This window comes from Phalaenopsis equestris, unplaced genomic scaffold (assembly GCF_001263595.1).
Source record: "Phalaenopsis equestris unplaced genomic scaffold, ASM126359v1 Scaffold000002, whole genome shotgun sequence".
NCBI lineage: Eukaryota > Viridiplantae > Streptophyta > Magnoliopsida > Asparagales > Orchidaceae > Phalaenopsis > Phalaenopsis equestris.
The window spans coordinates 12,583,732-12,596,696 of record NW_018164444.1 but is presented as its reverse complement, the minus strand read 5'-3'; the positions used below and the strand labels follow the sequence as shown (position 1 = coordinate 12,596,696).

The 12,965-nt window shown below is 35.7% G+C and overlaps 2 protein-coding genes across 2 annotated transcripts; one reads left to right on the top strand and one right to left on the bottom strand.

Moving 5' to 3' along the window:
• The first annotated feature begins 204 nt into the window (after nucleotides 1-204).
• On the top strand, nucleotides 205-7,831 carry LOC110039330 (F-box/kelch-repeat protein SKIP4-like). The gene is given in 3 exon segments (XM_020744360.1): nucleotides 205-334; nucleotides 6,010-6,478; nucleotides 7,043-7,831. Coding segments are annotated over 2 exon segments (1,041 nt in total). The 5' UTR covers nucleotides 205-334; nucleotides 6,010-6,032; the 3' UTR covers nucleotides 7,638-7,831.
• Nucleotides 7,832-9,018: 1,187 nt separating this feature from the next.
• On the bottom strand, nucleotides 9,019-9,489 carry LOC110039530 (the record flags this gene model as incomplete). Its single annotated transcript, XM_020744627.1, is given in 1 exon segment — nucleotides 9,019-9,489. A coding segment is annotated over 1 exon segment (220 nt), but the record flags the coding sequence as incomplete, so codon positions are not given.
• Nucleotides 9,490-12,965: the final 3,476 nt, after the last annotated feature.

The following is a 12,965-nucleotide window of genomic DNA, read 5'->3' as shown; positions in this document are numbered from 1 at the left end:
TACTACAAAGATTTATAATCAATTAAAATATTGATTGACAAAATAGAATAAACATTATTAAATTAGATTCAAATGATGATTTAATATAAGTAATAATTTTTAAATGTTGCTCAAATTTTTATTGCATTATAACTATACGATTAGAATTGTTAAAATGAGTCTTTATTCTTGAATAGCTGTGTTCAACTCCTCAAGCAAACAACCGAACAAATGCACACTTTTTGAGTACGAGCTGAGCTCGCCCGTGTTCGGCTCGTTTACACCATCTCTACATAGCACGTCCAGCCGAACAGCCTCTACCTCGCCCATGCTCAGTTGCCCGGGAATCGAGCAGGTATGCATTCTTTATTCATCTCGCTTCCTCTCCATGTTGATTTGCCTTCTATTCTCTGCGATTTAGATCATGTTTGTTGTTGTAGAAGTCAGTATGGATCGCTTATCCTCCCTATCTTATTGTCAACAGATCTAAAAAATTAGGGTTTATATTTGTTTCTTCATTAAAAGCACGTCAAATGAAATGTCTTCGAGAAAGAGGGCGCATTCTTCCCCAATTTTATTTGGTGGATCATTTAGAAGCAAACATGAAGGTTAATTTTAACCGTTTTGACTTGTATTTTGTTGATATCAATTCAGTGGAACACGATGAATTTAGCTGCTATTTTATTGGATACCCCCACAGCCCACTTGTCGGTAGCCATCGAAGATACTTCTAAGCCCACTTCTGGGTAAATTTCCCAAAATAGTTTTTTGCGGTTATTTTTTTCCTGTACTTCGATGATGATATTCTCATTTATTTTGTTTTAGCTCATTTGACCGCTCCCAAAAGCAGGTATGGTTAGATGTTGTCTTTCTAGTTTCAGAGTATATCACTAACATGAGAATTTGGGCAGGTTTTAGAAAGTTTTTATCTACTTCTTGTTATGCATGTTAAAATACAGAATATTTCCCTTTTTTTGGGTTTAGAGATTGAATGAGGGTTCCTTGGAAGGTTATAATATCAACATATGGCTTGTTGAATCACCATTTCTATGGGCATGTCTAGTAACGGATTTAGGGTCTGTTTGGGGCAGCTACAGCTTAATAATAAGTTACTACGCTATAGCTGTCACAGGAAGCTATTGCGGATAAACTGTTGTTTGTTTGTTTTTTGCAGTTAGAAAACAACTGTGTTGTAATATCTAGACAAATGATCATTCTGCTCTTGTATAGTAATATTGTTTGGAACAGAATTATTCATATCAATACATTTTATACTTTTAAAAAAAACTCAATACAAAATATTATAAAATAAAGATAAACACATCTCTTAATATTAAGTAGCGTAATTACTAAAATTAAGATAAAGATTATTAAAATAACAATTAATTATATACTAATATTATTTTTAAAATGCAGACGATATATGTCACGAACTAAGCCGTTTTCCAAAGATGCTCTCCATGCATGATCACTTTCGACGGTGAAATCTTCCAGCTTATCTGTCTATCAAAAATAGTTGCAATTTTTCTTGATTCTTTTTGGACACCTGTAAAACTCTCGTAGCAATGTGGCTAACATGAAGTTAATAGAAAACTTTGAAGTCTTTATTAACTGTGCATTCCTTGGGAAGTACCAGAAATCCTAGAACTTATCTTCCTAAATGTTTTTGAAAACATCTCATTAGACATATCACAAGTAAAATTTGATAACAGAATAAATTAATGATAGTTTTATGCAGCTTTGAGGTATCAGAGAATTCAGTGTATAAACCAACGAATCTGTTACTACAAAAAGACAACAAACCTTATAAAAGGTTTTTGGTTGTCTTTAACTCACGTAATACTGAGCTCGTGCGTCACATATGCATATCACCAAAAAAGAAAATCAGAAGAACATAAAAAATCATAACATCGAAAAAAAGATATGAGTTTGGTTGCATTCATTAGAATTTTACATGTGACACCAAATAATAGCGACAAACAAGTTATCCAGAACAACCCATAAAGTCAAACGTCTCATCATAGACCTTCAGAACCCATCAAAAGAAAAATAAAATAAATGCAAAAGAAAAAAATACACTTATAAATAACGTAAAAAACGAAAACAATAAGTATCAAATACACAAAGAACACAAATAAACATAAACTGTATAAAATACTCATACAATAAATAGTGAATATCTCAATTATTATTACAATTAATGTGATAAAAACTCCAGCAATCATCCAACTATCGCATCCGTAATTCGTTCCCTCAAATTTGTCATCTCACTTGCACCTTCTCATCTTAGTATACGTATCGGGAAGACAAAAACTGTACAAGATAATACTCATATATCTCGACAATGATATGTTCATGATCCTCGTCCGCCCTACGAAAGTTGATGTCTTTGCGAGAAGGATGTCGCCGAATATAATTGTGAAGTCATTGTGACAATCACAATCTGCATATTTTTGAGAAACGGGTAAGATCATGAAGTATAACTTATTTCTTATTCAAAATACCAAGTCCCCTCAATAATATCGCGCAAGGATAAATGTATTTTGTTGAACATTTCTTTCATATCCCGCGCGAAATTATTGACTCACTCAAAATTATGTATGTGGTATCTCGTATCAGGTAGAGCTTGTGATACCCTTGTTGTAACGGATTTTCAATATCGACAAAATATTATTTACCTGATGTGAATTGAATAAATAGTGTTGAAGAAAAAAAATAATTACGAGAGTAGCTTAGTCGAGCAAACTTGTGGTTGGATGTGAGAAGTTATATTTGTTATTCAATGTTGCAGATTTGAAAATTTGACTGTCATGTGCATTGTCCTCCCAACCGGTCATTACAAAAGTGAAACACATATTGAAGTCACATACTACCATGACATTCTGCGTAGGGGACCCACAACAGCCAATGAATGCAGACTTTTCGTTATTTGAACACGTGCATTAATGCGTGTTTTATCAATTGTTTTGATACAATTTTAGAAAGATAACGAAGGGTTACGTAATTACGATATTTATATGAAAATTGAATGTAATAAATAGGAGAAATTACCTCAAAGTGTGATATATACCGTATATCGTGTGAAATCTCTGTGTATGTCCGTTCAAATGTGGGATCTATTGGTTTAATGACTTGTGAAGAAAAACTTACAAGTATATTTAACCATACTGAGAAGTAGCTGCAATTCATTTCGAAAGAGTATTGAAATCGCTACATAGCTCATTGCATTAATTCATTTTGCGATAATTTGTAGTTGGTTACTGTCAATTTCTCTCATGAAGTTGTTCTGGATGAGTCATCAAGTTCATGATTTCTGTGTACCGTTTGTGTCATGCGGAACATATTACTAAATCTCATTGGGTGACCCGCAAGCAACTCCACAACTCATTTTTCCTCTAACATATGAAAATTTCATGCAAGTGGAGCGCTTTTTGTACGAGTTATAATATTCGTACATCAAGCATACAACAACTGCAACTCTCATTTTGCGTCTTTCTCTAGTTGCATGTATGCATTTCAGTATCGAAGTGACTAACACATATGCATCAATGAATTAGCTACAATCATATAAGGTTACAAACAAAACCAACATAAACAAATAACATTACAAAAGTAAATAGGAAACATAAAGATGAATGAAATACTCTCAAGTAAAGCGACATGTCCAAAGCAGTTTAAATGTCCAAAACACCATGAAAAACTGTAAAAAAAAATGTAAATGTCCGACGAGAATCTAATTAAAAAAATATCCCTCAAATTTCACTGCTTCCATAGAAATAACGTAAGCCATCACACGGTCAGCGGACATCGCTATGAAAAACTCTCTCCTAGTCGAATCTTCAAGTAACTTCTTAGAGAACAAATAGAGCGGTATGTCCTTCGAAATTTCTGGAGTTGCATCCAAAATTCACATAATCTGCTGGACAAAAGTTGCTTGTGAAGGGTCATTGGTCATGAAGCCACAAATTGTGATATTCGGCTTCCACCAACACATCCTCTATCACAAACACAACCGCACACCAACTACCCCCTCCGCAACACCACCCACACGTTCACTAACACGGACACAAACACACACCATCCACCACCTCCACAACATCATCACCTCTCCACATCCATCAACACATCCTCTATCACAAACACAACCACACATCAACAACCACAACACTATCACCTCTACACATCCACCAGCACATCTTTTAACACAAACACAACAACACACCAACCATCACCTTCGCAACACCACCGCCTCCACAACACGAGCACCAACACATCCTTTAATATAAACATAATCACACATCAATCACCATCTCCACAACACCGCCTCCAACATAAATCAACGTAAACCACACCAAACATCTAAGGTAAATATAAAGGCCCATTTCATATTTTTCATTTTTAGGATGCCACATATAGGGCACTCGAAACATTGCTAACAACAAATCAAGCACCCTTTTCAACCATTTCTCACTTCACTCAAACATTAAAGGTAAAGAGAAAGTCTCATTTCATATTTTTTCATTTTTAAAATACCACATGCAGGGCGCTCGAAAGATTTCTAACAACAAATCAAGCACCGCACCCTCTTTCAGCCATTTCCCAAACTCTCACACATACATCAAATATAAAGATAAAGCCCCGTTCCATATTTTTCATTTATAGGATACCATATAGGGCATCCGAAACATTGTTGTTAACTAATCCCACCATCTATTAAATTTTGACTCAATTATCAAAACTATTGATAAAATCTCAATCCTTATTCATGAAATACACAATAGCCAAAACATTATTATTCCAAAATCTATATGCATTTCTCAAATTCCCACTCAAATATCAAAACCATACCAGATAGAGCAAAATAGAAATCATTCATTGGGTGATAAGTATGTAATTATACCAATAAAATCAAAAACAACATAGCAATTCCACAAACCGAATAGACCAAAACCCAACTGAAATCGCAAAGCATAAAGCTTCAAAATCATAAACCAAATTCATCATGGGTGTAGCATGAAACATCAAAATCATCAACCGAGCATATCAAACCGAAAACCATCAAACCAAGCAAACAGAGAAATTAGGGAGAGGAAACCAATAACAAAATCAAGAACCATTGCACAGTAGCATTTGCATAATCATAAAGCCACCGAATAGATAAGACAAGATTACCGTAACAGATGGGAGTGTAACAGAGGGGAGAGGTAGAAGAGGGACTACAACATAGAGCACATAATACGCACAATTACCAAACCAAACAGAAGAAGAGAAGGGACAAAGAAAGAAAGAATAAAAAGCTCATCGCAATAACCACTAACCGAAGAAAGGGAACCATCACACAAAGCACAGAGTGCACAGAACCACCAAATCGAGCAGAAGATAGGAGAGGGAGAAGTATGTAAGGGTCACTAAAACAACCACTCGCAACCAACAAGAGGCAATCAGAAACAATGCCTACCATTGGAGCCACTGATTCAAGAAAGAGGTACCTAGGGCAAAAGAGACGCAAGAAAGGAAGCCACAGAGTCAAGAGAGGCAGAAGAAACATGAGAGAAGGACAAGGGGCCATAGGGTAATATGTAAGTGAAGAGACACGGGCCGTGGGATTGAACCCCGCAGCCGCGTTTTAACATAAATTATTTACAATTGCCGCCATGCCGTTGTTTCCAACTGTTTGAATTCACATTTTCAAAACGCACCGCACAAAAAAAAATTGCCCCGAAACGGGCCCTTAAAGTGGGATTTAAATCTGGATTTACAGGATTTACTAAAACTTTTGTAGACAACCCCTAAGAGTTTGCAGTGTTAACTGGGAAGAAGGTTATTTCTACTGGATAATTTGTATTAAGGTATACTTTTGGAATGGTAAAGGAGATGACTATAGAATTTTTTCACCAAACTTAACAGAAATAAATGCTAATGATTGAAGATATTTCTTAATCTGTAAAATCCATATTTTTATTCTTTCTGTTTGTAATATTGGGCTGGTTAGTGTAGCTTTGTAACATATTGTTTTCTATTTGGTTGTAGATTGCTGACATTGGCCTGTCACGATGTCTTTGGACCAGCTTGTACCACTTATACACGGTCTTCCGGATGACCTTGCTATTCTTTGTTTGTCAAGGGTCCCTCGGCAATTTCATCATGTTCTTCGATTTGTTTCTAGGAGATGGAGAGCTTTGCTCTGCAGCGGGGAGTTTCATGCCTGTCGTTCTAGGCAGAATCTTAGGGAAACCTGGGTTTATGCATTGTGTATGAACAAATACAGAGTTAACTGCTGTTATGCGTTCGATCCATGTCCTTTGATCCGGCAATGGAAGCTTCTAGAACCTATCCCATATGAATGTATTAGCCGGGAGGGCATGTCGTTTGAAGCCCTTGGAAATAAATTGTTTTTGTAAGGTGGCTTTAGCTGCCAAGAAAATGCCACAGATGAAGTTTATTATTATGATACTTACACAGAGAAATGGGAGAAAGCTGCTAGAATGCCAACAGCAAGGTATCAACATCATCGATTCTTTTATGATGTACTCTGATTTAATATGTTTATTGTTAAGGGTGAGCAATATTTGGTCAAAACCAAAAAAAAGAACAAAATCGGACCTAGCAAGTTTGGTTGATTCTATTTAGTGTCAAAAATGCATTTCTATATTTGTTTTATTTTTAAAACCTCAATATGTTCTTTTCGCTTATTTGTTTGGTTTTAGTTTCATTTAATCAAAATTTAAAATTTTATTAACATTTCTTCTTCTATTTTAATTTCTTTTGAACAAATCTAAAAAACTAAATTTTGTGTTGAAATAAATGGTGATTAATAAAATTGAATTGATATTATACATGTAGAATATGTAATTCTTGATGTTTGTTCATAATAGAGCTCCAACTAACAATCAATTTTTTATTTTTTTATAACCAAACTTTTTAAACCGAATTAAATTTTTGGTTAGTTTGGTTTTATCAAAATTTCAATGGTTCGGTTTTTTTGGATTTTGAAATTTGGTTTCAAATAGACTGACGTTCATATACCACTACAAAAACTGACCAAATGCTCATCATCTTTCAGGTGCTACTTTTTGTCGGCAGCTCTGGACGATAAAATTTATGTTACCGGTGGTCTCGGCATGAGCTCAGCTGCTTCAAACACCTGGGACATCTATGACCATCATTCAAACAGCTGGAGTTCTTATCAAGATAAATCCCACATCCCTGACATTGTCAAGTCCTTCATTTTTGAAGGCAAAGTATACACCATTCACAACACGTGGATCGATAGGCAATATGCCCGTATCTACTATCCCTTGAGCAGAAAATGGGAGGATGCAAGCCAACAGATGTCTTTCTGTGCTCGTGGTCCCACGGTTGTAGTTGAAGATACCCTCTACATGCTAGACGAGACTTATGGAACGAGGCTTATGAGGTGGGAAAATGAAAGTAAAGAATGGACCCCTTTGGGTAGACTGTCTCAAATGCTGACAAAGCCGCCATGTCAGCTTGTGGGTGTTGGGAGTTGTATTTTCATGATAGGGCAGAAGCTGAGTACTGTTGTGGTTGATATTAGGAGGGCAGCACAGGTGGAAGGTGTGCTGGTTGGTTCTTCTTTTATTCCTAAAGTTGATAATGATGTATCAGTTATTGGCTGCAAATCTATTGCCATTTGAGTTGTAGATCTTCAAATACTGTGACCTTTGAGGACTGCTTTTAGGATTGTATGTGATTATCTTGCAAATGTATGCATAGACTAATAGAGAGATTGTTGAAACAAAACCATATCAATTTTGGTTTGAAACAAAGAATGCAGAGTGGTTTGTCTATTAATTTATTCTGATGGGCAGAATGATGAATCGAAACTCGTGGATTCTTCACTTTGTTGTCAAACAATGCAATGCGTGTTCAAGCTCATCTTGAATATCATTGCCTTTGCTCCAATGCTGTCAAATTACTATTTGAGATCAAAGAGAGGCATATCTCTTCAATTTTTAATATAATTTGGCATCAGTTGCTAACAATTTGCTTATCCACTGCCAAATCTTGCTGCTTTTTGTTTTTTTTTTCTATTTTTCCACGTACCATTTCTAAGAATATTATGGTTTTACAGCTTCCTCACTGGAATATGTTCATGAGGTTCTATGGTGCTACAGCCATGTTGATGTGTTTGTCCAGTGGTGTGATTGAGAGAGTAATAATAATATTCTTGTCGAAAATATACATACTTGACAATTCTTATGTGTTTTCATATATAATATTTAAAGTTTGATATTTGCATATGTAAACTATGGGCGACATAATCATAATGAAAAATATACATGAGGACATGATGTATTTCACTTTTAAAAAATTAATTTTAGTAATCTTTTAAATTTGATTTCAAAGAGTTGAATTTTATATTAATAAACCTTTAAAGTTTAGTTATTACATTTCTATGATCATAAGAATATCTGACATTTAAAGCCCCTTACTTTTTTTAATATATTGTATATTCTCCATTATCTTTTGATGGTACATAACATGAGCTTATGTATTTATATATCTAACATCTATTAGACAACTTGGCATTTACATACCACATAATTCTTATGTATTTATACACACATGCATGTTAGATAAATTTTTAACATCACCTAAAAAAATTCACTATCTTTCTAAAAGTGACCCAGTTTCATAATTTATAACAGATAGCTGTTATAAGTGTAAATATCAAATTGTGCATGTTCGATACCCGAATACATAACACTTGTGTGCTATGTATGTAAATTTTCTTGCATGTAATATGAATGCCATCTGTATTAATCCTGCCGGCTTCCATGTCATGTCAGTCCTCAGCCATCCAGAGTAGCAGTTCTCTGGTTTTCCATTGATTTAAATTCTAAATTCACTTCTGCCATATCATTTTCTTTAATATTATTTCCTGCATTTTATCACTACTAAATTCCAAATCTTTTGACATCACAATGACACTATTGAAATGAAATTATACAACTCATCCACATTATAAAAAATAAATCAGATATAATATTCAGAATAATCGAACTTATATGCCCACTTGCTCATCATATTACAAAAAATAGATTGATAATGCAATTCAATCGTGACTGCTTAACATTATACACCAACTCTAATTCTGCTAAAATCTCAGCAAAAAAGAGAAACATTTGTAGGTGCAACAAACAATTCTGCACAAGAAACAATTATCTTAAGTTTTTTTTTTTTTTTTTTAAGCAGCCATTGTTTACACAGACAGTTAAAGCCACATGCTCCAGCAATCCAAAAATTAAGCTTTGCAGCAAAAATTACTATTTCTTTCTCCTCTTGAAAGGAGAATGTATGTCTACATTATTCTGTTCTAGTTTGTTGATTCTTGCAAGGCAGTCATTCAATCTCTTTAAGATGAAGGGCGCCTCAGTCATGCTGCTCATTGCTTTCTTCTTGAGATCGTATAATTTTTCAAGCTCCATTTCTCCAGCTTCAGAAAGTGATGATGAGCTGCCAGTTAACTCTGACTGAGGCCCTTCTGCAAATAAATAAAAAATGTGGGTGCAATATAGAAGAGACGTAATAGTGATGTATGAGGGACTTTGTTTCTTTCTTTCTTTAAGTAATGTTGGAAAAATGTAAACATAAATGTGCAAGAGAGCAGAAGGGATTGCCTAATGTTTTTAAGGGCATATTGAGAGAAAGAACATTTATTTAGAAGCCAATGAGTAATATAGAAATTTTTCTTTTTGAAATTTCTTTTAGCTATCAGATTGTAGCAAATTTATCTAATAATAAAAAGGTGCACATTACAGAAATTTCTGAAAAGCATCTAAAAATCTGTAGCCAAACATCATATTAAGCTTTTTAAAAATAACAAAAGCTATAGAAAAGCTTTGCCAGACGGACCGTTAATAAAAAAGGATATATGGAAACTATGCCAAACAATACAAAGGAAGATAATAGACAACAAGCATTTGCATGTGAAATAGAATCTGCTATTGGTCATTAGCAACAGATCAAAAATCCTTATAATAACACATTCATACCAAACGAATTACATACTTTTTGTTCCTTCGGAAAATTTACTTGAAAAGTCCCATGTAATATATATACCAAATGCTAATGATTACTCAAATTAGTGGGCAATATGGCACTATGAGAAGCTAAACTGATGAAATACACACAAGCTGCAGCGAATCCAGTTAAAGGCTAATTAATCAGCAGCTTGGAATCTACGTAGGTGGAGAATTATAACATTAAATTTGATGGCACTATGAGAAGCTAAACTGATGAAATACACAAAAGCTGCAGCGAATCCAGTTAAAGGCGAATTAATCAGCGGCTTGGAATCTACGTAGGTGGAATTTCAAATAAGTCAAACCTTGCGGATAAAAGCCAGCAAGAGTTTCTAAGAATAAATATACTTTTTCTGTGGATTAAAAATGTTAGTTCACAAGTATTAAATGGGCACCGACAGTGCTTTCCACAACACAAAGCCTACCAAATAAGTTACAGACATATCTTAGGCGGAAGGCTAAAGTGCAATTTAGTCATCTGTTAGTTATTATTATTTGGTATAAATAAGGCTAAATATGATTTAGAGTTAGGATATGCTATTTTTGACTGGAATCTTAGAAGTTAAAGTTTGGGAGAGATCGCCTATCTTTTGAATTATAGGTGTCTATCTTTTTTATGTATTTCGGATTATATTATTTTATTTGAACTGGTGCAATAGAATCTATTCCTTTTGCCATAATCGCTCCAGAAATTTATCTTGTTCTTATCAAATTGGTATCAGTGCTGAATCATTTGAGCAGCATTGTCCCATTCCTTCTGTGATTCACAGTTGCACTTCGCCTTCGCGGCTAAGCCTCGTGATACAGTTGTGATTTAAGGTAGTTGGGATGCCAACGATGAGATCACAACATACGAGATCCATCGCGCACGCCTTTGTGAATGAACCTCGTGATACAGTTGTGATTTGAGTTGGCTCGGAAGCCAAAAATGGGATCGTGGCATACAGGATCCATCACACACGGCTTCAAAACTGAACCTCAAGATACAATCTCCACTTCAGCTACTTGGGAAGCCAACAATGGGAACGAGGCGTACATGATCTATTGCACACTCCTTGGTGAGCAAACCTCGAGATACAAGCTTGCTGGGAAATCAATGACAGGATCCGTCACGCCTTCATGATAGAACCTTCCAATACAATCATGATTCAAGCTATATAAAAAGCCAACGATGAGACTGTCACAATACCTTCTTGACCTAACCTCATGATACAACCGCGATTCGAACTAGTTGGGAAGAACGACAGGATCGAGGCGTACAGGAGTTTCACCTTCATGATTGAAAACCGTTCGGGGAGTAATAACGACCAAGAAAGTATATGTTTTATAGGAGAAATTGGAGAGAGACGTGAGCCAAATCATACCTGAAATAAAAAAGTGTTTTTCATCAATAAATGGGCGGTTCTCATCCATAGAGGAAAGATTCATAAACATGGAAGAAATGATAATGAATATTGCAGAGTTTCACACAAGCTCGCCTCTACCTACAGTGGGATCAAGCGAAGGAATTGATAGTGAACTCGAGCGACAACACTTGGAAGGAATGATATGACATCCAGACTGCTGGAAGGAGCTGCAACTGGCATAATGTGATGACGTGCGATTCATGGCTGGAGAAGATTGATTCGAAGGATGTCGGTCTGGAATAGGAAAACCACAATGGGTGGGAATCTGGCTGAGGGCTGCATCCAACTATGCTAATGCCTTTTGTTGCGACAGCGTTCTACGCGGAAGGCAATTCAGGAGCATATGGGGTTTGGCAAATTGATTACGAGGCGAGCCAGCTTTATGGTAGAAAGAAAATAAATATGGGTCAAGGAGGAGAACCAAACCCCCGCTTCATGGAAAGAATATATGGGGTTTGGCAAATTGATTACGAGGCGAGCCAGATTTATGGTAGAAAGAAAATAAATATGGGTCGAGGAGGAGAATCAAACCCCCGCTTCATGGAAAGAATAAACTTCGATCAAGGAAATTGGAGAGGAGACTCATGCATAAGGAAGTTGAAGATGTCGATCTTTGAAGGAGAAGATCTATGGTTGGGTTTATCATGTGGAGAGATACTTTATTGTTAATGGACTGACAAAGAAAAAAATTGTTGGCAACGACGTTACGTTTGGAAGAGTGGGCTCTAACATGGTAACAATAGAGAAACAACCTCGGCTAATTAGAACGTACAAAGAATTCAATGACCGATTGTTGGACCATTTTGGAACCACTCAAGAAGGTAATTTACACCAACAATTTTTTTGCATTGGTCTAAGAATAGTTTGCCAAAGATTATAAGGAGTAATTTGAAATGTTATATGACCATTTGAGAGGGATATCAGAAGAAGCGTTGAAAGGAATTCATGAAAGGCTTGAGGTCAGAAATTCAAGGAGCGCTTAGTCTGTTGAGACTGTGAGGATTGGGAAAAATTATGGAATTAGCAAAATTGGTTGAAGATAAAAATGAAATGGAATGAGCTAATAGAAGCAACACAAGTGGAGTGTCATGCAGAAATGGTACAACTATGACGATACCAAAAACTCAAAAAGTGGGATCCTAGAGGAGGCTCCACGAGCTGGGAATGATGGGCCACGCCAGAGGCAACATTCAAAAGTCTCATAGAAACAAAGATTCAGGAGAAGCGAGCCAAGAAATTATGTTTTTGGTGTGATGAAATGTTTACCCCAAAACACCATTGCAAGACCAAACGATGGGGCATGGGATGAAGAAACAAAAAAGGTTGAGGTGGAGAAGGAACCTCCTCACTTAGATGTTGCATAAGTTTCATTAAACTCTATGGTGAGGTTAACACTGAACCACACTATGAAGCTTTAGGGACAGATCAGAGAACAAGATGTAGTGGTGTTTGTATATAGCAGGGCCACCCACAATTTCATCTTTACTCAAATAGTAAAGCAATTAGAGCTTGATATGATTGACACAGGAAG